Raw genomic sequence first — 25,835 nt, forward strand, 5'->3', positions numbered from 1 at the left:
GTCTCACAGGCGAGGCAGCGTCGCCCGCGTCCCGCCCCGGCAACGCACCCGCGTGACGTCACCACGCGCGCCCTCCGCCGAGCGGCGTTCGCCGTGCGCCGCGCCTCCTGTCAGAGGCAGCCATTGTTCAGCCGGCTCCGGGCTGGGCTGGTCCTACCCGCCTCTCCAAGTCCCTGCCCCTCCTAAAAGCTGGGAGAGGGGGCCAGTCCCTGGCGCTGCGCACTCGGGCTCTCGGGTGCAGGCCACCATGAGCAAACGGAAGGCGCCACAGGAGACTCTCAACGGGGGAATCACCGACATGCTCACAGGTTAGCCCCGCGCCGGGAGCCGCCGGCTTCCTCCTTTCCTCCCACCCCATTGCCTTCCCTACCTTTTCTCCTGTCCCGACAGCCCAGTGGATGGGATCCGCCCCTCGCCGCAGGTAGTCTTCCGTGTAGATCTTTCCGCGCAGGTGGCGGGTGGCGGGTGGCTGATTGTCAGCGCTGCTGGGGCACTGTCACCGCTTGGGCTGCCTTTGGCCTGGCCCGTGTAGAAGTGGGGGGGTCACCGCCCTTTAAGATTAAAGGCTGTTACTTCCCCTTATGGGAAACGCAGTTCTTCTTTGTTTACTCGTGGTTCTTGTTCACCCGAGCCTCTTGTTGCCTTTTCAGAACTCGCAAACTTTGAGAAGAACGTGAACCAGGCGATCCACAAATACAATGCTTACAGGTGCGACGGGCCATTATTCGCTGGGAACATGCGTTCTGGGCTGTGTGGCAATTAAAAGGGCCGAGGCGCCGGTGTACATTTGGGCCATATGCAGGAGGCGAAAAAACACAAAAACTGAGGGCATTGACTTTGTGGTGGTACCTTACTGCAGTATTTTGGGAGAACTTGGGCAGAGCCCTGTAGGATCAATTCCCAGTTCTGACTGGAAACAGGCAGATTTCCTGTCATTAAACATGAATTACTGAAAAGACAGTTTGACTGTAACATAATGAAAGACAGGGGTTGAGGTCTGTGCAGCGAAGTAGATGTGGTTCAAGGAATCACACTTTTCCATCTGGTTGGTCTGTGTCTTATCCTGTCACCTTTTTGGATCCCAGCCTTGTTCATCTCACCAGGGGCCTTATCCTAGGCATTATTCCCGCACCCACCTGCTTCTGATCCTTGGCCTATAAACATGTCCAAATACCTCAGCTTTAAAAGCAAAAACAAAGCAATCTTCTTAACTTCCCTCTAGCTAGTACTTTATCTCTTTCCTCCGCTTTACAGTTAACCTTCTTGAATAATCTGTGTTCCTTGCCTGGACTTCTTAATTGCTAGTCATTTCTTATCTCATTAGTATAATTTCCATTCTACCCACCCTCTGAAAATGCTCTCACCTACATCTCATCTTACTGGACTCTCAGTGACATTCACTACTAGCTCATTCTATTCATACCTTACCCTTGACTTCCGTGATGGCACAGCCTTCTGTTTTCACATCTTCTATTTTACCTTTTAATGTTGGTAATTCCCAGAAGTCTGCCCTTTACTCTCTTCTATCACTTTCTTGGCAATCTTACCATTCCTAGTGGCTTTGGATACTGATTATGTAAATGACTCCAAATATGTATCTTACTGGGCTTTTCTCCAGATTTTTAGGTCTGTATCACCTTTATCTTTACTTTTTCAAAGCTAAATTCAACTCCCTCCTTCTCCTTCCAACCAGCATAATTAAAAAAGGATTACACTCTCTCCTTTACCTCCTATGACTGTCTCTGTAAAATAATTGTACTATCATCCACACATTTGATGATCTAGAAATCAGAGATACATTCAACCCTATTATTTGAGTCACAGCAGGCTTCAGAGAGGAAGTGTTTAGTTTTGAATGAGCCCATCAAGGGATAAGTGAGGGGAAGAACAATTTAAAGACAGGACACAAAATGTGCCAAGGCATTGAAACATGAAGGAGTATAGCATTTTCTAGGAAGTCAGTAATTCAGTTTGCTTAAGAGATATGGTCTGAGTGGGAAATAAGCCTTGAAAAGCAGGTAACACCCTTGCATGCTCCCCCCCTTCCTGATACACATTTCTCTTGATTGTGGCCAAAATATCCTTTTGAAAATAGTTAGGTGATCTTGTCATTCTTTCATATAAAATAATTAAATATTTCTTCTTTACCTTGATAAAGCCCAAATGCATTGTGGCATACAAAAGACCTCTCATGATCTAATTCTTCCCTTTGAGGCCTTGCCGCCTAGTGCCAATTATCTGGAACTACTTACCTTTACTGAAACAATTCCCTCCACAAATTGCCCTTAACTTACCTTTCTAGACTCATCATTAGTATAATTCTAATAGATAAGTTGAATCCTAGTCTAATGGTTTATAATAGAATGAAAAACCAAGACTTCAAAGATTATACAATATTTATGCTTTAGACTTAGATATATTATGGCTTTTTATCAGCATCAATACTAAACCACACTTAGCATTGAGATTATAGACAGGATACCATCAGGATGCTCCCAGGGTGTACCCAGTCTGTCACCAGATTACTGAGCTGGATATGTGTGGAGATGGGCAAGAATAACAGGTCACATCAGCCTTATGTGGAACTGAAATGGGAGCAATGAAAAAAAATAACTGGTATTAAGGACATAGGGGAATGCCGGTTTAAGCCATGAATTTAAAAATTGTCATTCTTTAGCCAATTGGGAACCTATAGTCTGAATACTACCAAGTGGCACATTTTTATAAAAGAGAGTTGTGAATAATTTCTAAAAACTAGCTATTAAAAAAAGGTCCAATGATAGTTTCAGTTTAATCCCAAAAAGGAAACGCTACTGGGTTCCTGAATCTTCCTAGTTTTACATATACAGTTAAAATCATATTATCCTCAAATGTGAGAATTTTCTTTCCTTTTATTTATTTATATAAAATCATTTTTGATTTTTAATTATAGCCGATATGCAATATTATATGAATTTCAGGTGTACCTCAGACATACAACTTACTAAGTGATCATCCTGATATATCCTAACCATCTGACACCATACATAGTTATTAGAATATTATTGACTTTATCCCTATGCTGTACTTTACATCCCTATGACTATTCTGTAACTATCAATTTGTATTTCTTAATTCCTTCACCTTTTTCATCCATTCTTTCAAACCCCCTCCCATCTGGCAACTGTCAAAGTGTTCTCTGTATCTATAAGCCTGTTTCTGTTCTGCATGTTCATTTTGATTTTTAGATTCAATTGTATTTATTGCCATTTTATTGTTCATATTTTTGGCCTTTTTTTCCTTCTTAAAGAAAACTCTTAGTATTTCATATAATACTAGTTTGGTGGTGATGAACTCTCTTAGCTTTTTCCTGTCTAGGAAGCTTTTTGTCTGTCCTTCAATTCTAATTGATAGCATTGATGGGTAGAGTCATAATCTTGGTTGTAGATCCTTGCTTTTCATCACATCTAAGTATTTCTTGTCAGGCCCTTCTGGCCTTCAAAGTTTCTGTTGAGAAATCAGCTGATAGTCTTATGAGAGCTCCCTTAACCAGTTGCTTTTCTCTTGCTGCCTTAAAGATTCTTTTGTTTTTAACCTTTGGATTTTAATTATGATGTGTCTTGGTGTGGGCCACTTTGGGTTTATTTTGTTTGGAACTCTGTGCTTACAGGACTTACATGTCTCTTTCCTTCACTAGGTTAGGGAAGTTTTCTGTCATTTTTTCAAATAGGTTTTCAATTTCTTGCTCGCTCTCTTCTTCTGGCACCCCCCATTAGGCAAATGTTGGTATGCTTGAAGTTACCCCAGAGGCTCCATACACTGTTCTTATATTTTTGGATTCTTTTTTCCTTTTTGCTGTTTTGATTGGGTGTTTTTTGCTTCCTTGTATTCCAAATTGCTGATTTGATTCTTGTCTTCATCTACTGTACTGTTGAGTCCCTGTAAATTATTCTTCATTTCGGTTAGTGTATCCTTCATTTCTGACTGGTTATTTTTTTATTGTTTCCATGTCCTTTTTTATGGCGTTGAAGTTTTCACTAAGTTCATTGAGCATCCTTATAACCAGTGTTTTGAAATTTGCATCTAACAAATTGCTTGTCTCCATTTTGTTTAGTTCTTTTTCTGGAGTTTTGTTCTGTTGTTTCATTTGGAACATGTTCCTTTGTCTCCTCATTTTCGCAGCCTTCCTGTGTTTTTTCTATGTATTAGGTGAAGCTTCTACATCTTCCAGGCTTAGTAGAATGGCCTAAGGTAGTGTAGGGTCCAGTGGCACAGCCTACCTGTTCACTCAAGCTAGGCACTTCAGGTGCCCCCCCCTTTCCCCGTCTGGGTTGTGTACACCCCCCTTGACTGTACATATAGTTGAGTCTAGATTGCTATTGGCATGTCAGTGGGAGGGATTTACCCCCAGGCCAATCAGCTGCAAGGACTGCCTTCAAGCATCTTGGAGGATTAGCTGTACAGGGGCCTACCCCATGGAGCAGGCCTTACTTCAATGGGGTTCTGGTGCCTTCTGAGTCCACCCCTTGAGGGTGTTGCTTGTGGAGGTGGTTGGGTGGTGCTTTGATGTGATCTGAAGCTGTCTGTCCAGTTCAGTAGCTCTGGGACCTCCCAGGAGGTGTAGGCCACGGTCAGCTACTGCTTGTGTTCTGCCTGGGGCCTCCTGACATGAGCTACAAAGCAATCTGCAGATGGCTGCTACTTGTGCTGGGCTTGGAGATGCACAGGAGAGGCCATGCTGTGAACCAAGGCTGGCTGCTGCTAGTACCAGGCCTGGGTCCCTTAGCGAGAGATAACAGGACAGGGAGAGGCTAGATGCTGCTTGATTGAGAGATTTTAGTAAAGTCTGAAGCATGAGCCAAGTCTGGCCATTCTTATAGAAAAGCCACTGGAAACAGCTTGAGTGGGCCCAAAAGTTGGGTCTCGGAATCACCTGGGTGAGCAAGCAGTGACAGCCAGGTTGATGGAGACTCAGACACGGCACTACGTCCAGCTCTGTGGAGAGGGCTCAGCAGAGGAACAATGGCTCTGCCAGTATTTCTGTCTTGGAGAAAGCTGCCCCTCCAGTCCTCTCCCTGATGCCAGACAACTTAGTTCCTCCCCGTATTTCCCTGGTGTCCTTCAAGCTGCTGCCTCAGCATTGGAGCTCAGAGGGAGCGAGTCTGAGTAAGTCTGTGTATGATCCCTTTAAGAGGAACGCCTGGGCTTGTGGCAGCCCTCCATCTTACTCAGCCACAATCCTAGCTTGGTTTTACAGCCAGAAATTGTGGAGACTTCTCTTATTGGCACTGGAACCCTGGGCTGGGAGGCCTGGTGAGGGCCTGGACCTCTCGCTCCTAAGTGAGATATCCCTCCCAAAATTGCCACATGTGGGTGTGGGACCATTCCATTCTGTGTCACCACCCCTCCTACCAGTCTTGATGTGGCTTCTTCTATAGTATATCCTTAGTTGTAGGACTTTCATTCAGCTAGATTTCAGGCAGTTCTGAATGATTTTTGTTCTTTTGATGTCTTAAATGTAAGGATTTTCAAGATATACTTCTAAAAATTAAAGAGGTAAGTGGTCTCTCAGCTTATCTGTTTTTTATAAGTTTTACACAGATGTGGAAAATGAATGATCTCTGTGAAAGTTTGAGCTGCATATTTGCTTGTATGTGTATTCCGGTTTAAGAAAAATTACGAACTTGTTGGATTTCTAATTTCTTTTGTTTTTTCTTATAGAAAAGCAGCATCTGTGATAGCAAAGTACCCACACAAAATAAAGAGTGGAGCGGAAGCTAAGAAATTGGTAAGTTCAGCAAGCAAGTTTATTGAAGAGTTCACACACGTACGAATTTGATGGACTCCCATGAAACTAAATTTGCCTCTTTGAAGCTACCTTGACCCACACAGGCAGATTTCACTGTTACTGATTTCTTAGAACAATATTTATTGTTTCAAACATACTTTTTCAAGCTCAAAATGTTTTGATTGGGGGAGAGTGGGTTTAAATATTTTTAAACGTGTGTAATTACAATTTTCTTTCTCTACTTTCTCCATATGTACATGTACTCACTCATTTTCAGTTTTAGTGTAGTCCTGAAGAATAGTATGGTGACAGAGTGGTACCAGCACCTCTGGTCCCCAGCTACCTTTTTCTGACCCAGGTATAGGAATTTACATGAGTTAGTGTTCCCAAAGAGATCTTACCTATTAATAAGCACATGGTTAAACCCCTTTGTATATTATGGCATGTAGCACTGTCCTCTGTAATTTCCATAAAGCCCTGAATGCTAGTAGTGTCACAATTTCTAGAGGTTCACACCTCTTGGTAATTTGTAATAGTATTGTTAAGAATATCCTGGGAAAGTTTACCTATTGATAATCAGATTATTCTCTCTCATCTAAATCTCACTAAAAGATTCTAAGTTCTTCGAAATTAAGGACTATTTCTTACTTTTTTCTTTTTCTTTATTATTTTTTAATCCTTACCCGAGGATATGCTTATTGATTGTAGAGAGAGGAGAAGGGGGTGGGGGGGAGGGAGAGAGAGAAAGAGAGAGGAGAGAGAAACACCAATGTGAGAGAGAACATTTATTGGTTGCCTTCCATAAGTGCCCTGACTAGGGATTGAACCTGCAACCTAGGTGTGTGCCCTGACCTGGAATCGCACCTGCAACCTTTTGGTGTACGGGATGGCACTACAACCAACTGAGCCACACTGGCCAGGGCTTGTTCATTTTTTCTTAAAGATGTCAAACTGACATGGCTTTTGATTAGTCCAGGTCCTGATAGTTATCACCTTTTGTTGTTGTTTATGTGTTTCACAAAAGTCCTCTAGAATTTAGGTATTAATATTTGATTGTCCTTAATTTTTTCATAAGAGCCTTCAGAGTGTAAACTATAACTGTCCTTATATTTTCATCTTTCAGAGTCTTAACATTACCATAAACCTTGTACTTTATGACTAAGTCACAGATTATCCACAGTAGTCATGTGCCACATCTTCATCTTGAACTTATTGCTCAATACTAATTATGCTCTAGTATCTAGGTTTTAAATCCTTTGTGCCATATAGTTCTCAACATCAATAGATCCTCCCCAAGTAGACTAGCCAAGTTACAAATGCATTAGACTTTAATTTTAAGTTTCTATATTGGCGAACTGACTCAGTGTTAACCTTAGGGGCCACTTCTGCTCCCATTCTGTTTCCCCTTAATCACCATTGAATTTCCTTTTTTATGTTAATTGCAAATAGCCAGATCATTTATTAGAGGCAAACTTCTGTCAAGCTCTCATGCACTTCATCTCAAATCTGAGCTTATGGTATATCCCCCAAAAGAATGCAGAGGTACCCAAAATTCCTTTTGCATAAGATTGCACAAGATTCCTTTTGCGTAAATATGAAAATCTCATCTTTATTCCCTTTAACTACTTTTTTTCACTATTATTTTATTTTATTTTTTAAAACATATCTTTATTGATTTCAGAGAGAGGAAAGGAGGGGAAAAGAGAGAGATAGTCATTGATCGGCTGCCTAGCCTGCAACCTAGGCATGTGCCCTGACCCCTGTTCTCCTGGATCCTAGGTCGATGCTCAACCGCTGAGCCACGCCTAGCCGGGCTTCACTATTATTTTTAAACAGACCTACTTTCTGGTGCATATGAGTGCTTCTCAATAATTCTAAAAATTTGAAATTTTCAGAATGAGTATTTTGCCTTGTACTCCTTAATAGAAAACAGCCTGGGCCTAAATTGCTTTAGGTCAGTATGTATCTTCTGACATAGAAAATGAGAAACCTGAGCAGTTTCCCTTTCCAAATCTATTCTTATTAAATATTTTTCATTTCTATCTGGTATTTGCTATTTTCAAAACTTGAATACACATTTGGTAGTCTCAGGACACTTACTAAATATTAAATAAATCAAGAATGAAAAAGAGTAAAGAAGAAAAATTCAAAAAGAAAGAAAACAAAGCACAAACAAACCAAAAAAGGATATAGCAGGGTGAACTTAGTAGGAAATGCCTGGCACACATGTTGTTATGCATGTTAAACATTTAACTATAAGCATGAAAAAATTCAACTCCACTAATAATCAGAGTTGCAAATAGTGCCTAAAACAAGGTGCTGTATAGTGCTTATTAAATTATCAAGCATAGTATGCAATATTGATAAAGATGTGGGAAAAAGACTCATTTACTGCTGATCATAACATTGGTTGGTTATAGCCTTTCTGAAGGATAATGTGGCAGAATGTTGGAAAAATGTATATTTTCTTTGTCCCAGCAATTCCACGTTGATGAATTTATACTAAGGAAACCAGTAGAGATGTATGTAGACAAAGATTCATTAGTTCATAATTTTTCAGTACCTGTATGTCAGGTATTCATCCGGGTGCTAGGGATAAAGCAGTGAAGAGACAGGATCTCTGCTCTCTTAGAGCTTCTTATATTCTAGAGCAGTGCTATCCAGTATGGTAACTGTGATCCATATTTGGCTAGTAAGCTCATGAAATGTGGCTAGTGTGACTAAGGAATTAAAATTTTAATTTTAATTAATGTAAGCTTAAAATTGTCACTTGTAGCTGCTGGCTGCCCCGTTGGACTGTGCAGTTCTAGAGTAGTGGCTTTTAAAGTTTGGTACCTAGACCAGGAGCATCAGTATCACCTGGGAACTTGTTAGAAATGCAACCTATAGAATCAGAAAATCAACGGTGGGACTTGGCATTCTGTGTTATAGTATATTCCCCAGGTGATGCTGATGTATGCAAGAGCTTGAGAACCTCTGTTGCAGAGGAAGTTTATGACAGCATTGTTATAATATAAAAAATGGGAAACCATCTAAATGTTCACCTGTAGGGTTTTTGTTAAGTAAATTATGGTACATTTATACAATGAGATGCTGCAGCCATTAAAGATATTGTAGTTGTATTTATTGATATGGAAATTTGTTCACGATGTATTTTTAAGTTGAAAAATTTGGCAAAGCAGTATGATTCTGTTTTCGTAAGAAAATAGTATGTGTATACACATATAGTAACTCTGCTTATATATATAAACAAAAAAGTCAATATATAGCAGATATTTTAATTTTCAGAGTGATGAAATTAAGTGATTTAAATATTTTTCTTTGTGCAGCTCTATATTTTCTAATTTTTCTTCAATAAAAGTTAATTTTTAAAAAGCAAGTTGTTTAGAATTGTTTTGCTAGGGTTTCTCTTTTGTCAATCGTTTAAGTATTTTATATTTTTACTAGGACTCAATTTTCTTTGTCTTCTGTCTCAAAACCGGTCATGTGGTGATCATTTGTTTTTCATTTTGTACTTTATTTTTTAGTGATTTGGAAATCATATTTATATGACTTCTGTATTTTTAATTTTTTATGTAGCCTGGAGTAGGAACAAAAATTGCTGAAAAGATTGATGAGTTTTTAGCGACTGGAAAATTGCGTAAACTGGAAAAGGTAAAATTTTAACTTATTTGTTATTTGCTTATTTGATTATAGTGTGTCTTTATGGCAACTGTCATGGAGCACCACTGAAGGGTGATTGATGTCACTCATCTAGTGAGACTCAGAAGGCTTTAAGTGTTCTATTTTTAAAAATTTGAATATTCTATAAAATGTTCACTTACTTTATGGGGCACTTAAAGAGATTATCAGCATATATGATAGAGTTATATCCATATTTTCAGTACCATTCAGGAGAGCGATGATAAACTTTGACTAAAAGATGTTATTGTTTAGAATTTCTATGCTTAAACTCTCCCAAGCATTTTTATGGTTTTATTTCATCTTGATGATATTAGTTATATCACTTCTGGTCTTTTATGAATATCTTTTAAGAGTATTAGATAAATTAGAGAGGAGACATCTTCAGCTGCTCTATTATCACTTATAACCACCTACGTTACATATAAATACTTCTGTAAGGGTTATCCAGGTACATGTAAGTGGCTCTTAAGTCTCTTAGTAGATTAGTATATTTCCAATAAGGTCATTTGTGTCCTCAAAGCATTCCTAAATCATTGCTTTTTTTCTCTTCTCTTAAAGATTCGGCAGGATGATACAAGTTCATCCATCAATTTTCTGACTCGAGTTACTGGCATTGGGTAAGAACTATTTGTTTCTTAAAATCCTCACCTGAGGATATGTTTTTATTGATTTTAGAGAGAGAGGAAGAGAGAGAGAGAAACATTGATGTGAAAGAGAAACATTGATCAGTTGCCTCCCGTATGCACCCAGACTGGGGTCAAACAAGCAACCTTTTAGTATATGGGACAATGCTCCAACCAACTGAGCCACCCAGCCAGAGCAAGAACTACTTTTTAAGCAGACACAGTAGTAGAGTTGGTTTAATTTTTATATGTCAGCCAAACTAAAGTACATCCTATCCTGTTTTCCTTCAAAACCTGTACCTCTTCACCTCTGTGCCTTTGCCCATACAGTTTACTCTTCCGTGGCTTACATGTCCGAGGCTGCTTCTCTAGGTGTTGCCTCTACTGTGAAAGCTGCATCCAAGGCCAATGTTACCTCCTTTATGAAACCAGTTTGATTCCCCAGCTAGAAATAATTTCTTTTTCCTCTAAACTTCACTAATACTTGCTCTGTGTACATCTTAATACGTCCTCCAGATTAAACCTTTGCTTCTCTGAGCGTATTTATCTTAAGCATTTAAGCTTTTCCCCCATAGCACCTAGCATAGTACTTTATGAATCTGAAACAAGCCTGCAAGGATTTTTTAATGAAGGAATCTTTATCTTGAAATTTGAACTATCATGAAAGGAGGCTTCTTTGACACTAGATAAAGTAAAGATGACATTGAAATATTACGGCTGTAATGTTTTACTTAACTCCCTCTTCATGGAATGAGACATTTTTTAAGATCTATGATGATCCTTAAAACGGCAATATTTTTATGAAAGTTACTCTAAAATAGATTAAATTCTTAAACCCAGTCTACTGAAAATGAGCTTGACTCCTTGGGGACCCAAAGCCATTATAAAATGTTAGTAAAAAATTGTTTTACAGGGCATCTGTTACATTATTCTCTTATTCCAGGCAAGAAAACTGAGTACAGAAAGTGAGATAATTGTGGCAGAATCAAAATTAGAACTCATGTCTCCTGACTCTCATTTTTTCTATTTTTTTCTGTGCCACATTGCCTTCCTGACATGAATATCAGTTTCTGTACCATACAGTTTCTGTGAAGAGGCTCTTTGTCATTTCCAGTCTCAGTTTAAATATCTCAGAGGCCTTCCCTCACCACCCAATCTAAAGTAGTACCTAGCCACTCTGTCATATTACTGTATTTTAATCTATCTACAAGGTAATTTTCTTGTTTACATATGTGTTTATTGTCTCTCTACCCACTGGGATGTAAGCAGGTAAGACCAGGGCCCTTATTTGTGCTATTCCTGTTGTATTTTTAGCACCTAGAAGTGTATCTGGTACATAATAGGCCCTCAGTAAATCTCACGAATGAATGAACAGTTTTCAAGTGCCTATATGTCTTTTAGACATCTTTTTCATGTCTAAGTTGATGGTTGTATCCCTAGATTAAGGCTTCAAGAATTCTTCTCTTTGGATGAAATTGAACATTTCCAAACTAACCATGCAACATTTTAGCAAGCCTTATTCAGCTCAGTAGTAACTCTTTTTTCTTTTTTTTTTAATTCTCACCCAAGGGTATTTTTCCATTGCTTTTCAGAGAGAGTAGAAGGGAGAGAGGGGGAGACAGAGAGAGAGAGAGAAACGTTGATGTGAGAGAAACACATTGATTGGTTCCTTCCCACACATCCCCCACCAGCGGGGATTGAGCCTGCAACAGAGGTACGTGCTCTTGGCCAGAATCAAACCTGGGACCCTTCAGTCCGTAGGCCAATGCTCTAACCACTGAGCCAAGCTAGCTAGGGCTCAACAGTAACTCTTTTTTTTTAATTTTAAATATGTCTTTATTGATTTCAGAGAGAGGGAGAGAGAGAGAGAAACATCAGTGATGACAGAGTCATTGATCAGCTGCCTCCTGCACATCCCCTCCTGGGGATCGAGCCTGAAATCTGGGCATGTGTCCTGACTGAGAATCAAACCTCGATTTCCTAGATCATAGGTCAATGCTCAACCCCTGAGCCATGCCGGTCAGGCTCAGTAGTAACTCTTTATGTCTGACAAGAGAAGACATAATTGTTTGTTGCAAGAATCCTGACTTTTGCTTGATATTGTGATGATGCGTTTCTTTCTATGTAGCCCATCTGCTGCAAGGAAGTTTGTAGATGAAGGCATTAAAACATTAGAAGGTGAGTATGTAATTCCAGGTTAAATGTAGTCCTGACAGACTGTTAATGCTCTAACAAAATAGAACTTGAAAAACCCTTTCTCAATTAGAGATACAAATGATATAATTTCTTTTTAACTCTACAGTAGAGAGTAAATATAAAGAGAAGTTTAAATTCCCATCTTAAACATGATTAGGTTTGTAACTTAGAAGAAAATCAAGAACAGCAAGAAGTAACTTTTGGTTTTAAGGCAATGATTTCATTTGCAGATTTTTAGATGATCTAAATTACCTTTGTTTCTTTAATAACATTTTAAGCAACAAAGTCCTACACACTCAGCTTAAAAGCCAAGTTATGTATATTGACAGATTCTGTAAGAGGCTTGTAATGCTTATTGAGTTTTTGTTTTCAAAGAAGTGATAAAAAAAAGCTTAAGTAATAATGAAACACTTTACTTAAACCTAATATAGCAATCCTTTAAATATAATTTATTTCTTTATACCTTTCAAGGGCATATATTATATATATGGATTCATTACATCACATCTGGCATTTGGGGTTTAATATTCACAGGTTTAAGTACTTGTAAGCAACCCAAATGGTTAGGTGGACAGGTTTTATAGATTGACCTGAGTTTGAATCTAGTCTCCACCACTTTATTAGAATGAATGACCATGGTGCTTCAGGTTTCTTAGCTACAAAATGGTTTTATAATTTCTGCCTCATATGATTTAATGAAATAAATCATTCTTAGCAGAATGCTTGGTAGCTACTTAAGTACTTAAAAATAGTAACTGACTCTTAAGAGGCATGATGATTTAGTAATATTACTAAGAATTTGTGTGAATCACATGGCTAATGACCTCTGTTATATCTGCATTTCAGAGGGTTTGTGCTTTTCTGCTTTTGGCATATATGGTTTATCTGAGTGAAATACTAATAAAGGGGTTAAGAAGTTGTTTCTCAAAGGTATTCAGTTGCATCCCTTGGGAGTGTGAAGGATCTACTGTAATGGTTTTTACATTATTTCTCAATTCACAGATATGTAATATACTAACTGTCGATAAAGCAAACTCAATATTTTTGTTTCATTTCAGTCATATACGTTAGTGTTTTCTGTGTAAATACAACTATGAGAAATATTAAGTGCTCCGTGTAACATAAAGATGCTTATTTTTCTCCATTTTATATTTCCAGAGAGAATTTATGTGAATATGAGGGTAATTACAGGAATTGCTTTTGAAGCATTCTTATCTTGCTGTCTCTTAACAAGGCTTTCTCTTGCACTCATGCCCAATAAAGGAACATCCAAGTGGAACTAAGCCACTTTTAGATTTAAGAAATGATATTATGATATGACAGTTTTTTACATTAAAAAATAAAGATAACACCACAGTGCACGAATTGGTACTCAATAAATGCTAACTAAATGAAGACGTGAGTAAGCAGATGAACAATAGAAACGAACTTACTCATAATACATTCAGAAGTTGTGGTTACTACTGCTGCTAGTAACCATAAATTAAGCAATATATGTTCTTCTAAGGCTGCTTTTTGCTATAGTCAGTGAAATTTGGTATATCTTGGTGTGTTTTATCTACTATTCCATATAATTAATTTTGATTCAGTAAATAAAAATGATCATGAAATAACTGTTAGGTTTTACTGCATTGATTTGAAGAGTCACTTTTATCTAATTCCTTTTAGGTATACTTTTTATTGTCTTTTTAAAGTAATTTTAATGTATTTTCCATGTAGTTTTTTGTAAAAAGGATCACTGAATTTAGCATTTCCCCCCAAAATTGTTTAAATTAGTGTATCAATTTTATTTATCTTCTATACAGATCTCAGGAAACATGAAGATAAATTGAACCATCATCAGCGAATTGGGCTGAAGTAAGATGGCAAGTTTTCTTTGACACTGGAGATGTAAAAGTAAAATTTTTATAGCTATTCTTCCATATATCATCATAATTCTTTTAAAAAAAAATATATCTTTATTGATTTCAGAGAGAGGAAGGGAGAGGGGGGGAGAGAGAGAGAGAAACATCAGTGATGAGAGAGTCATTGTTCGGCTACAGCCCGCAACCCAGGCATGTGTCCTGACCAGGAATCGAACCCTGATCTCGATCCTAGGTCAATGCTCAACCTCTGAGCCATGCCCAGCTGGGCATAATTTTTTAAACTTAGCTAAACAACCATTTTTCTATTCATAAATACTAAGATTTGTTGCAGACTTCTGCAGAGAATATGCCTACTCACATGTTTTGTTATTGCTTTCTAGTTTGTTTGCTTGTTTTGAGTATTTACCTCATTCTCTTGACTTTAGCAGGGAATTTCCCCTGCAAATGCATAGAACTAAGTGCATCAGTGAGTCAATGGGTATTTATTTTGTGCTTACTTTATACAGAGCACTGCACTAGGTCTGGGGTAAGGATAGAAATAGGCTCAGTGTCGCTCTTATGAAGTTTAGAGTCTACCTCAGAAGATAGGACATGAACTTGAAACACTAAATTTAAAAGAGGAAAAATACCAAACATCTAAATAATGGTAAAGGAATAACTAATAGGCATGTTGTATATCAGCACTAACTATTATTTTGTGTGCCAGGTATAATCAGGAACCCCCTTTCTAATTGTTTAAAATACATAGTGCATAAGCTATGTACCTGCATAAGCATGTATCTTTCCTCTAGTCTTATATAGTCTTGTTGGCAATTCAGTCCTAATAATCTGAACTTTTCAGTTGATGCCTTACTGTAATATTTTAAACTTACCCTGCCCTTCCAAAAACTTGAGCAGGTAGTAGACCAGGATGGTATAGTTCTCACTTTCCTTGCATTTACAGAGGAAATAGAGATCTCCTGAAGAACTTAGTTGTTGTGAGAATTGGTTTTGAACCAGTGCTTTATTCTTAGATGTTGTTTCATGCTTAATGTTTTTATAACATTCTTATAGAAGTATAATTCATATACCATACAATTCACCCACCCTAAGTATACAATTCGGTAGTTTTAGTATATTCACCAAATTATACAACCATCACTACACTCAATTTTAGAGCATTTTCGTTATCTCAGAAAGAGCCTATACCCATTAGCATTCACTCCCCATTTTCCCCAACCCTGTACCTCTACCCCCCAGCTCCTGGCAGCCACTAATCTATATTCTGTCTCTATAGGTTTGCCTATTCTGGTCATTTCATATAAATTAAATTATACAATACGTAGTCTTTTGTGACTGGCTTCTTTCAATTGGAAGAATGTCTGGGTTCATTTATGTTGCAGGGTCCTACTAGGATATTTTAAAATACAGTAATTTTACGTGATTTAAGGACAGTAAATTAAAACCCCTTGACTTGTCAATGGGGAGCAGTATAATATGGAAATGTACCAACTTAAATATATTTATTTACTCTTGGTGTGTGAATGTGGTTTATTTATAAATAAGTTTAGATGAAGTATCTGGAATATCAGAAAGGATGGCACTTAAGGATTTTGATCCAAGTTAAGGAATAAACCTTCCCCACCCCCAGTTTTACTGTTGTCTTAATAAATTTTAATCTTGATTTTTAAATGATCTGATAGTTTATAAGGGCACTTGATATGGTAGGAAATTAATTTTAAAGAAGATTTAAATGTCACAAAAATCTTGTCTATTTATTCTGTCTTTATAGATATTTTGAGGACTTTGAGAAAAGAATTCCTCGTGAAGAGATGTTACAAATGCAAGTAAGAGTGTGCTAAATTGTATTCTCTGATTAGAATTGACAGTGTCACTCGGTGAAAAGCCATTTTTAGAATACTGACTTAATTTTTCTTCTATTAGGATATTGTACTAAATGAAGTTAAAAAAGTGGATTCTGAATACATTGCTACAGTCTGTGGCAGTTTCAGAAGAGGTAATATACTTCTTAATCTCAGGTTATTCATGCCTTGATGTTCAAGTTGCCTAGTGTATATGAAAAACATGGATTATAAAGATATAATTTGTATTACTTAATAGATTTACTAAGATCAGTAGTATTAGCTAAGTTTATTTATTTATAGATGGAAATTTATATGAAAAATTAGGAAATTCATACTGAATTTATTGTAGAATGATATTTTAGTGATTAATTTTAGTAAAAATTTATAAAATAATTTTAGGTGTGTTAAAATCCTAATGGTTGTCTGGCTAGGTGCTAGTGAATCTGTGGGTAGTTTTTGTTTGTTTGTTTGCTTTACTTTTTGTATTTTCTAAGTTTTCTGTAATGTATCTAAGAAGAATGTCTCAGAAGCACCAGTTCAAAACCAATTCTCACAACAGCCAGGTTCTGCTGATCTCCATTTATTGTGTGAATACTAGCAAAGTGCGAACCATACAGTCATGGTCTCAAAAATTTGGAAGGGTAACTTATATAAACTTTAACAATTAGAATAGAAAAACTGTATTTAAAACTTTTAGAATAGATACCTGACTGAATCTCTGGCCACCTCTGGAGTTTTGCTCAGAAGTAGGTGATGGGCTATAAGCAGTTTTCTGGGTAGCTGCTGTCAGAATCTAGAGTTGGGGAGAGAAAAAGAACTGAATACAGAATTGCTGATAAGGAGAAAGAACATTGGATTGGGGCCAAAGTTCCTGGGTTCTCAGGCCAAATCATCACGATGTGATTTTAAGTAAGTTTGTCTCTCCACGTCCTGTTTTCCGTATTTTCAAAATGAGAGGATTAAAGTTAACAAGTTGTTCAAGTCTGTCTGTGCATCAGAAACACCTAGGAAGTTTTAAAAAATGTACACATTGTTAGACCCTGCTACAAACCTACTAAATAAGAATTGCCTTGGGTGGGGCCTTGGAATCAATATTTGCAAAACATAGACTTTGATATATAGCAAGTAATATGCATGTTCATTTGAATATGACAACCATTCTGGACTTACTTTTATTTTATTTTTGCTTTTGTTCAGCAGGTTATACGGTTATGTGCTTTAATATAAAAAAAGATGTACACTAAGAAGTCTCTCTTCTACCCTATCCCTGTTTACTCTCTTCATTCCTTCCCACCACTGACCCATTAATAATCACTTTCTTTTATATACTGTCAGTGTTTTTACATGCAAATATAACATGCAAATAAAACAAAAATGTGAATATACATTTTTGGTTTCCTTCTCTCTCTTTCCTTTACAAGGTAGTATAATATACACACAGCACTGCATCTTACTTTTTTCACTTAAAAATACATGCTGGAGATTTTCCACATCCAGACATTGAGAGCTCCTTATTCTGTTTTATATCTGCATAACATTCAATTGTGTGGATACTCCGTATTTTATCTTTATTATCAAGTCCTCTATTAATGGACCCTTGGGTTACTTCCTGTTTTTGCTTGTTTTTTGCTTTTTAAGTGGATAAAGTATACATTTTTGGTGGTAGCTGGATGGTGGAAGACATTCAGCTTTGAGGAGAAAGAAATGAGAAGAAAAGACAATTTTGTTGTTGTTAAAGTAGCTTTCATGAATGTCCTGGGATTGGCACATATTCAATCTAGTTTTCTTTATGTTTTTAAATATCTGGTTAAATATAATTGATGGGTAGGATGATGATCCAGAGACACTATAATATCTTCAGTGACTAGAAATATTTTTTACATATATTATACTTATAAAAATGGGAAAAAGAGGCAGTAAGCAGGATTATGCCAGCTGTGCGCCAGGCGCTATTCTAGATGCTTTTACATATGTTCTTATTTAGTTGCACAACTGTCTATAAAGTAGTTTTTAGTAGCGTGTGGACAAGGAAAATGACATCTAAAGGACTATACAGTCTTCATTTGCAATACTGAAGAAAAAAAAATTTAAAGTGAAAAAAATTCCATCTTAATGGAGACAAAATGTCATAATAAAAGAAAGGTTTAAACATCTGTATGTAACCTGCCTGAAGTTATTAGTTTTAAAGTGTGGATCTAAATGAGAGCTAAGTCATTATATAAATCAGTTAAATCATAAGAATTGAAATGAGTTTTCTGATTAACCTTCACAGAGTTAGAGCATATTGTTTAATATGAGATTTTTAAATATATCTTTATTGATTTCAGAGAGAGGAACGGAGAGGGAGAGAGAAAGATAGAAACATCAGTGATGAGAGAGTCATTGATTGAACCCACAACCTGGGCATGTGCCCTGACCAGGAATCGAACCCCGATCACCTGGATCCTAGGTCGATGCTCAACTGCTGAGCCATGCCCGGCCGGGCTAAAGCTGTTTTTAAATGTTACAACCCTTTATTAAATACTTAAGTGCATTTAAAAAAAAAAATTGTTTTATTGATTTTGAGAGAGAAAGGGAAAAGGGGGAGTGAGAGAGAAACATTAATGTGAGAGGGAAACGTCCATCTGCTGCCTCCTGCCCACCCTCTACCAGGGATCGAGCCAGCAACCTGGTCATGTACCCTGACCAGGAACTGAACTGACGACCTTTTGGTGCATGGGACATTGCCCAACCAACTGAGCAGCACCAGCCAGTGCTTAAGTGCATTTTTAATACATTAAATTAACAAATTATGTGCAATATCTAATGACAATTACTGTTGTTATACCAGATTCTGCTCTTTTCATCAATATACCTAAATAGCTGGACAGAAAATTGAAATCTTTTAATTCTGAATATCAAGCTCAGTGAAATAGAAAGTTAGGCTACTGTTATTAAGGCTCTTCTATTTGTGTCCTCACCATGGTTCTGTTGGTGTCATAGATAAATTTATGTGAAGAATTTCATGTTTTCTGTGTTGTCATAGGTGCAGAGTCCAGTGGTGACATGGATGTTCTTCTGACCCATCCAAGCTTTACCTCTGAGTCAAACAAGCAGGTACCTCAGAATTTATAATCAATGTGATCAATCTTACATAGCAATGAATATCATTTTCTAAATGATAATTGGATATTTTCAGAATGAGTTTTTGTTTTAATCTTTCTGAAAAGTTGATTGAAGTGTTTTGTACTGATGGGATTATGTTAAAGGCAAAGTAAATTGTTGAAAGGGATATATATACGTTTTTCCACAAGGAGTTGGGAGGACAATCTAACATTTGAAAGAGATGAAATTCAGTAAAATATTTCTAGAATTATTTAGTGTCTATCATAGATAGTTTAGAAATACCCAGTATAATATTCAGGTATTCATTAAAGGAATACTTTGCCATTAAAAAGTATTGTATTAAGAAACTTTACCCTCCATTAGGAAACCGAAGAAGGCAAAACATTTTTAATTTTGGAATATATGCTTTTTAAAGATGAAGCAGCTAACTTTTTGATTTAATGAAATAGATAAACACAAATGATTATTCGGGACTATCTTGATATTGGTGAAAGACGATGGTATCTAAAAATAAGTTTCATTTAATAAGATGAATTTTCTGTCAGAAGAAAAAAAGTACTTACTCAGAACATAGGAAATTAGGCATTTCTCCACAGGTAATCAGAAAACTCACATTGAAGATGTTTTCTTACTGTAACAGAGTAATTGCTCTTTTTCTTATTCTCTAATTATGATTCTACAGCCAAAGCTGTTACATCGTGTTGTGGAGCAGTTACAAAAGGTCTGTTTTATTACAGATACTCTGTCAAAAGGTGAAACAAAATTCATGGTAAGTACTCATTTGAGTTAACACAACAAAAAACCCCCTTAAAGACTGTTGAGTGATGGTTGTGATGATAAAAATTCTAGTCAGTCTGAGAATTAGATATATGACCTATTTTCTAGAATCTGTCAGATTTTGAGCTCTTACTCTATGTCCAAAAGTATATACACACATGAGATCTTATTTAAAACAGGGTTTATATATGCTCCATGAGCATCCTTTTAAAATTTAGATGGATTTTAATTCACTCAAAATGAATGTGCATAAATCTTATATTTAAAGTTCATTCAATTGGATAAAATTCTAAATTAATATGAGCTAGACAAGTTGGATTTTTAAATTTTTTTTTTAATATATCTTTATTGATTCCAGAGAGAGAAAAGGAGAGGGAGAGAGAGAGAAGCATCAATGATGAGAGAGTCATTGATCAAACCTGCAACCCAGGCATGTGCCCTGACCGGGAATTGAACCCCTATCGCCCAGATCCCAGGTCAACGCTCAACCACTGAGCCACGCCCCGCCGGGCTGGATTTTTTTTTTTCATAGTAGGAGTGTTCTTATATGCCTGGGCATATTCTGGATACCCCTTCTGGCCTAACTCTCCTCTTCCGATAGTCATCTCTGTGAAAGTCACTGGGACTCCCTGCCGGGGAAGTGCACCACATGCTTTGAGAGTTAGCAGCGTGTAAGGTGTTTATGCAATACAATAGCAGAAGCATTTTTTTACAGTCTGAACAGTATTCTGCTGGTGCTCAGAGAGCGATCCAGAGGAAAAACCAACAGAGGCTGTAGTAATCCAGCTAGCAAGAATACAAGGAAAAATTACAAGCTGGTGGGCTGGGTGTACCCTGAAAAGGAAAGGTGCGTAGCCAAGTATATGTGAACATAAACATTTGCTGACAGTGGTGGAAATGGGTTATCCTAGTAGCTGCTCAATCAAAAAAGAGAAGACCTTTGCCTAAGAAGTGCATGGGCAGCCAAATCCCAGTGACTCCTCCAGAGTGGGCGCTTCAGACCTTATTGTACATGATATGAAAGAATAAAATGGTGAGAATGAGTGTCAATAGGATGAGAAGGTATATTTGGTCAATTCAGCAAATATGTATGAAGCACCCACTACATTCCAGGTTCTAGGAGCTTGGGATATAACTGTGAATTTAAGTAGAACTTATATTTGGGGAGTGTGGGAAGGGCTGATAGTTAATGAACATAATAAGTAAATTGTATAGTGTGTTAGGTTAAGATAATAATTACTATTTTTTTTTAAAAAAAAAGGGAGATCAGGGTATGGGGAGATGGGCGTGCAGGAGACAGTATTGTATAGGATGGTCAGAGGCAGAGAAGATGAGACCTGGGGAAAGACTTGAGGTAAGGGATTTAGCCAAGCAGATACCTGGGGGGAAGAGAGTCAGAGCGGTGACCCTAAGTGCCTGGACATTAGTGGAGATAGCCAAAGATGTTAAGATCTCTAGGTTTATGAAAGGAAGTTGGCTGCAAAATTAATTCAATATATAAGGTGAAATAAATCCTTCTCTTTCCATAGCCACTTGATTTCAAAACCTCTTGTTGCTATAACCACTATCTAGTTTTAAAGATTTGACCATTTGTGTGTTTTTCAAGTTATCTCCAAAACATGAATTCCTTTAATCGTAACCAAACTGTAGGAAAGCCAGGGTTATTCCAAATCTTGTAAAACCCCGTTCTTTAGATAATTGAGCTATTCTTCCTGTGAATATAACATTTGGAAGAAAGACCCCCAATTTCCTCTGCATTTAGATGACTGTTTGCTTTTTGTCTGATGAATACCATTCAAAGTTTAGCATTCTGTGCAAGTTTGACCTTGGATGATTTTCTGTGAAATGTTTGCAGTAAAGATTCAAGGGATAGTAGAAGGTATCTTGACTACCCTGAGGAAGTGAGAAGAGCTTTATTTCAGACACTTGCATGAAGCTACCTAATTGAAATGCCAAGCAAAACTAACCCACTCTAATAAAGAATTTACAATAATACAGAGTTGTTCTTTAATACTAGCACTTCAGAAAAAGTGCAGGAAATAAAAGTTAGCCTTGAGGAAAGGAACAAAGCCATTAGATGATGTCCTATTACTGATGTGACAAACAGTAAGATCATTGCCTGTGGCATCTAAACATCCATATCCGCAAGGTAATGCCTCATGGTAATTCCAGGTGGAAGTAATTTCTCTTCCATTTGAAGCCTGGGTTGGAACTTGTTAATGCCTAAGAAGGTAGGTTTTATATTTTGAAGAGAAACAGTTTCATTCATCTTTCAGCCATAGCAACAACTAAAGAAAGTACCCATTTTGGATTTTAGATTTTAACTTTTCTATATTGCTGAGTAAGTCTGGCTTTTAGTGACATGTGTACCAACTCGACTACTTTTTAGAATCAGAAGCCTGTCACTTGTATATTTTTCATAGGCTGTGGCATTTGAAATTTCTATTTTGAAATTTGTTGGTGTTTGTAGTTCTTTTTACATATTTATGGTTGCTGGCTAGTCTAGAATTTTTGCCCATTTTTCTGGAAACAGAAAAGAACAAAACAGACCTTGAAAATACCCATTTAAAAACAGTAGTGAAAACCCACTTGTAGAGAAGGAAGAAAATAGTACTCTGATTTTCTTATGTTTTAAAGTTTTCTTATTTTTCTTACCTCGTCTTCTAATTTCTGAGAGGTTTCCACAATTTCAAACTCTTCTACTTTTGCTGTCATGTTTTTTATTTTTGTTTAAACTGTTTCCTGGAGTGTTCTTTTTCTGTAGCATTCTGCCCTTATTTTATGGGTGGAATATCTTCTGTTATCTGAGAATATTACTTATAGCTTTTTTATTTATTTTCTTCCTGAATAATTATTTCTTCCAAGTTGCTTCTTTTTGTTTTGGTCTTTTTCATATTTGATGCTTTCCTTGATTAGCTTGTTGTTTAGAATCACACAAAGGCCAAATCCTCATCACTATAATCCTTGCCTGCTGTTCATGTAGTTCTTAAATTATCATGAAGTATAAGGAAGGTAGTGATAACATATAGTGCATAGAAAAGCTAAGTTAAAAGTGCTCCAAATTTGAAAACTTCCTCCATTTGAAACAAAAATAACCTCACATTTAACAACATTTAATTAAAGTTAAGCCTTAAGTTTAAAAACATCTTTAAACATTCTTTTAAATATCCATTTTAGGGTGTTTGCCAGCTTCCCAGTAAAAATGATGAAAAGGAATATCCACACAGGAGAATTGATATCAGGTATTTGTTGCTGACCTTTTAACTTTTCCCTTTTCTTCCCCCCCCATATATCTTGGAATTCTCATAAATGTTCAGAATCCCATTTCATTCTGAAGTGCCATATGTTCCTGTTATAGACAGTGTTTAGCCTGAAAATATATAAATAACAACTGTCTACAGAATCTAGTTTATTTTCTCTAGCTATCCATCTCATCATGATGCCTTCCACAGCTCAAAAGTCATTTCCTGCCTGGGGAAAGTTAGTTGTAATAAGTGATACTGCTTTTCATATCTCCACCCCTCTTGCAGAGCATAGTTCACTGAAGTCTAAACTGCAAGGTAGAGTAGTTTGAATGGTTACCTAATGATAGTCCCTCTTCAGGTTATTTGGCCACATAGACTTATTTAGGTGCTTTGTACCTTATTGATTTTGCTAAATTTGAGGTGTGTAGTAAAAGATTTATCTATTGCTTTTTTTTTTCAGGTTGATACCCAAGGATCAGTATTACTGTGGTGTTCTCTATTTCACTGGGAGTGACATTTTCAATAAGAATATGAGAGCTCATGCCCTAGAAAAGGGCTTCACAATTAATGAATATACAATCCGTCCCTTGGGAGTTACTGGTGAGTATTTGTGTCCCTTAGAGGTAACCCCAGTCATCTGGAGAAAAAGTTATTTTCAAAGATACTTTGGTTTAGCAACTTTGATTTCTCTAAAAAGCCTTTAAGTAACTATGCCAATTAATTGTAGTTTCTTTGTAGTGTTAGTCCCTCAGGCAACAAACGGCCCTTTAATCCGTTCATCTCCCAGGTCCTCAATTGAAGGTCCCTGATGGCAAGAATTATTTCTAGCTCTATCATAATGGATTAAATTCTAAGTATGATGGTCAGTAAAAAAAAAGAAAAAAGTATTGATCTAAGTGTTTGTGTTTTTTTTAAATGTATCTTCAAGACTTCTGAAGAACCCAGGTATCATTGCTTTCGGTGGCAGGCCAAATCTGATAGCTTTGGCCCCATGCTTTTAAAGTTTAAAGAGTAAAATTGCTTAATTTCTGCTTTATGATCTTATGTTAACATTTCACAATATGCTATGTGGTTTACTATTCTCTACTAGGAAAATGAAGATTTTGTTATTTTGTCCTAAAAGTATAAAATTGTGCCTTCATCCTTGGTAGATGAGGGCAGTACTTCTCACATGTCAGTGTCTATACAAACCATGTGGAGACCTCATTAAATGCAGATTCTGATTCATTGGACTTTGGAGTGGGGCTCAGGATTCTGCATTTCTAGTAAGCTTCCAGCTGATGCCAGTACTGCTAGTGTAGGAACCCCATTTTGAGTTGCAAAGGAACTGGCTAGAGTATTTTATATAATACATTGTGGCTACAGTGGAGATCTAGCAGAGAGGAAAATCATGAATTGGATCACTTCAAAGGCCATACTCAGGTTCCTTTTGTAGCAGTGGCATATATGTGAGAAACCACATGCGCAAGCTCACGTGGGAGGATGGGGGCTGGCAATATATTTTTTTAGTGGCGTGGTTACCATTTTCTTTTTTTTCTGAAAGTATGTCCCATATAACTGTCAGTCCTGAACCCTCTATTCTAAAACTGGTTTGTAAGTAAGTTTCTTTTGTCTCTTACTTGCAGGAGTTGCTGGAGAACCCCTGCCAGTGGATAGTGAGAAAGACATCTTTGACTACATCCAGTGGAAATACCGAGAGCCCAAGGATCGTAGTGAATGAGGCCTGTCCTTCCCCCCAGGCACAGCCCAACAGGAGTCTTAATTTATTTCTTAACCTTTGCTATTTAAGGGTCTTTGGTGGTTTTAAGTGATTGTTTCTTTTCTTCTTCATGCTTTAGCTTGCACCATAGTCAATAAAACCTCTTATACTATTACCAGATGATCTTGTTCTGATTTTATTGGAAAATATGTTTAAATTTACATTTTTGATCACACTTTACTAAGGGTTTACTAGAGAGAAGAGATGAGATGAGCCCTGGCCAGTTTTGCTCAGTGGTTAGAGTGTTGGCCTGCAAACTGAAGGATCTGGGTTCAATTTCAGCCAAGGGCACGTACCTCAGTTGCAGGCTCAACCCCCAGCCCTGGGGGCACGTGCGGGAGGCAACCAATTGATGTCATTATCTCATATCAGTGTTTCTCTCCCTCTGTCTCTCTCCCTTCCACTCTCTCTAAAAAAGCAATGGAAAAAATATCCTTAGTGAGGATTAAAAATAAATAAATAAAATAAGCAAACAAAAAACCCCCTTAGTTAATCCAGTGTTAATTGGATCTCTACTGTATGCAGGACACTATAAACCTTAAATACACCCTCAGGAAACAAATTAGTAGGGGCCTGCTGATCTGGAATTTACTCTGACGCAGACTGGAGTAAGTGGTTGAATGGAAGTACAGGTACAGTGCTGTGGGATCATGAAAATGCAGCCACTTCTGATTTGAGAGTTAGGTAAGGCTTTGTGGGAGAATGTGGGAATGAGGATTTCAGCCGGCAGGAATGATTGAGGAAAGGGCTTTCCAGACTAAGTGAACAACTTAAATGAAGACCCTGCTTTACTTTTCATTTCTAGCGTACGGCTACTTATTCATAGTAGAGCTCCTCCTTTCATTTCTCTTGGAACTGCAGGAGGAACCAGACGTAGAGGAAGGGAGCTCTGTCAATGAGAAAACACAGCTGGCCCATGAATGTGACTTTTCTTCCACGCTTTAGTCTAGATGTGCTGCAGTGTTGTCTG

At 37.3% G+C, this 25,835-nt stretch overlaps 1 protein-coding gene across 2 annotated transcripts; it reads left to right on the forward strand.

Moving 5' to 3' along the window:
• Window positions 1–130: 130 nt before the first annotated feature.
• Window positions 131–25,102, forward strand: POLB (DNA polymerase beta). 2 transcript variants are annotated; one of them, XM_016195607.2, is made up of 14 exons: window positions 131–308; window positions 651–708; window positions 5,701–5,767; window positions 9,347–9,421; window positions 10,010–10,068; window positions 12,203–12,252; window positions 14,076–14,127; window positions 15,907–15,961; window positions 16,059–16,131; window positions 19,005–19,075; window positions 19,822–19,853; window positions 20,577–20,708; window positions 23,039–23,103; window positions 23,567–23,652. In XM_016195607.2, exons 1-14 carry the CDS (start codon window positions 248–250, stop codon window positions 23,569–23,571), a joined length of 855 nt encoding a protein of 284 aa, XP_016051093.1. In that variant the 5' UTR covers window positions 131–247; the 3' UTR covers window positions 23,572–23,652. The 2 variants fall into 2 exon arrangements, with proteins under 2 accessions (XP_016051093.1, XP_016051092.1); XM_016195606.2 differs by lacking the exon at window positions 20,577–20,708 and adding an exon at window positions 24,732–25,102 and having other exon boundaries at window positions 133–308; window positions 19,767–19,853; window positions 23,567–23,706.
• Window positions 25,103–25,835: the final 733 nt, after the last annotated feature.

The sequence above is a fragment of the Miniopterus natalensis genome, chromosome 2 (genome assembly GCF_054644295.1).
Source record: "Miniopterus natalensis isolate mMinNat1 chromosome 2, mMinNat1.hap1, whole genome shotgun sequence".
NCBI classification, from domain to species: domain Eukaryota; kingdom Metazoa; phylum Chordata; class Mammalia; order Chiroptera; family Miniopteridae; genus Miniopterus; species Miniopterus natalensis.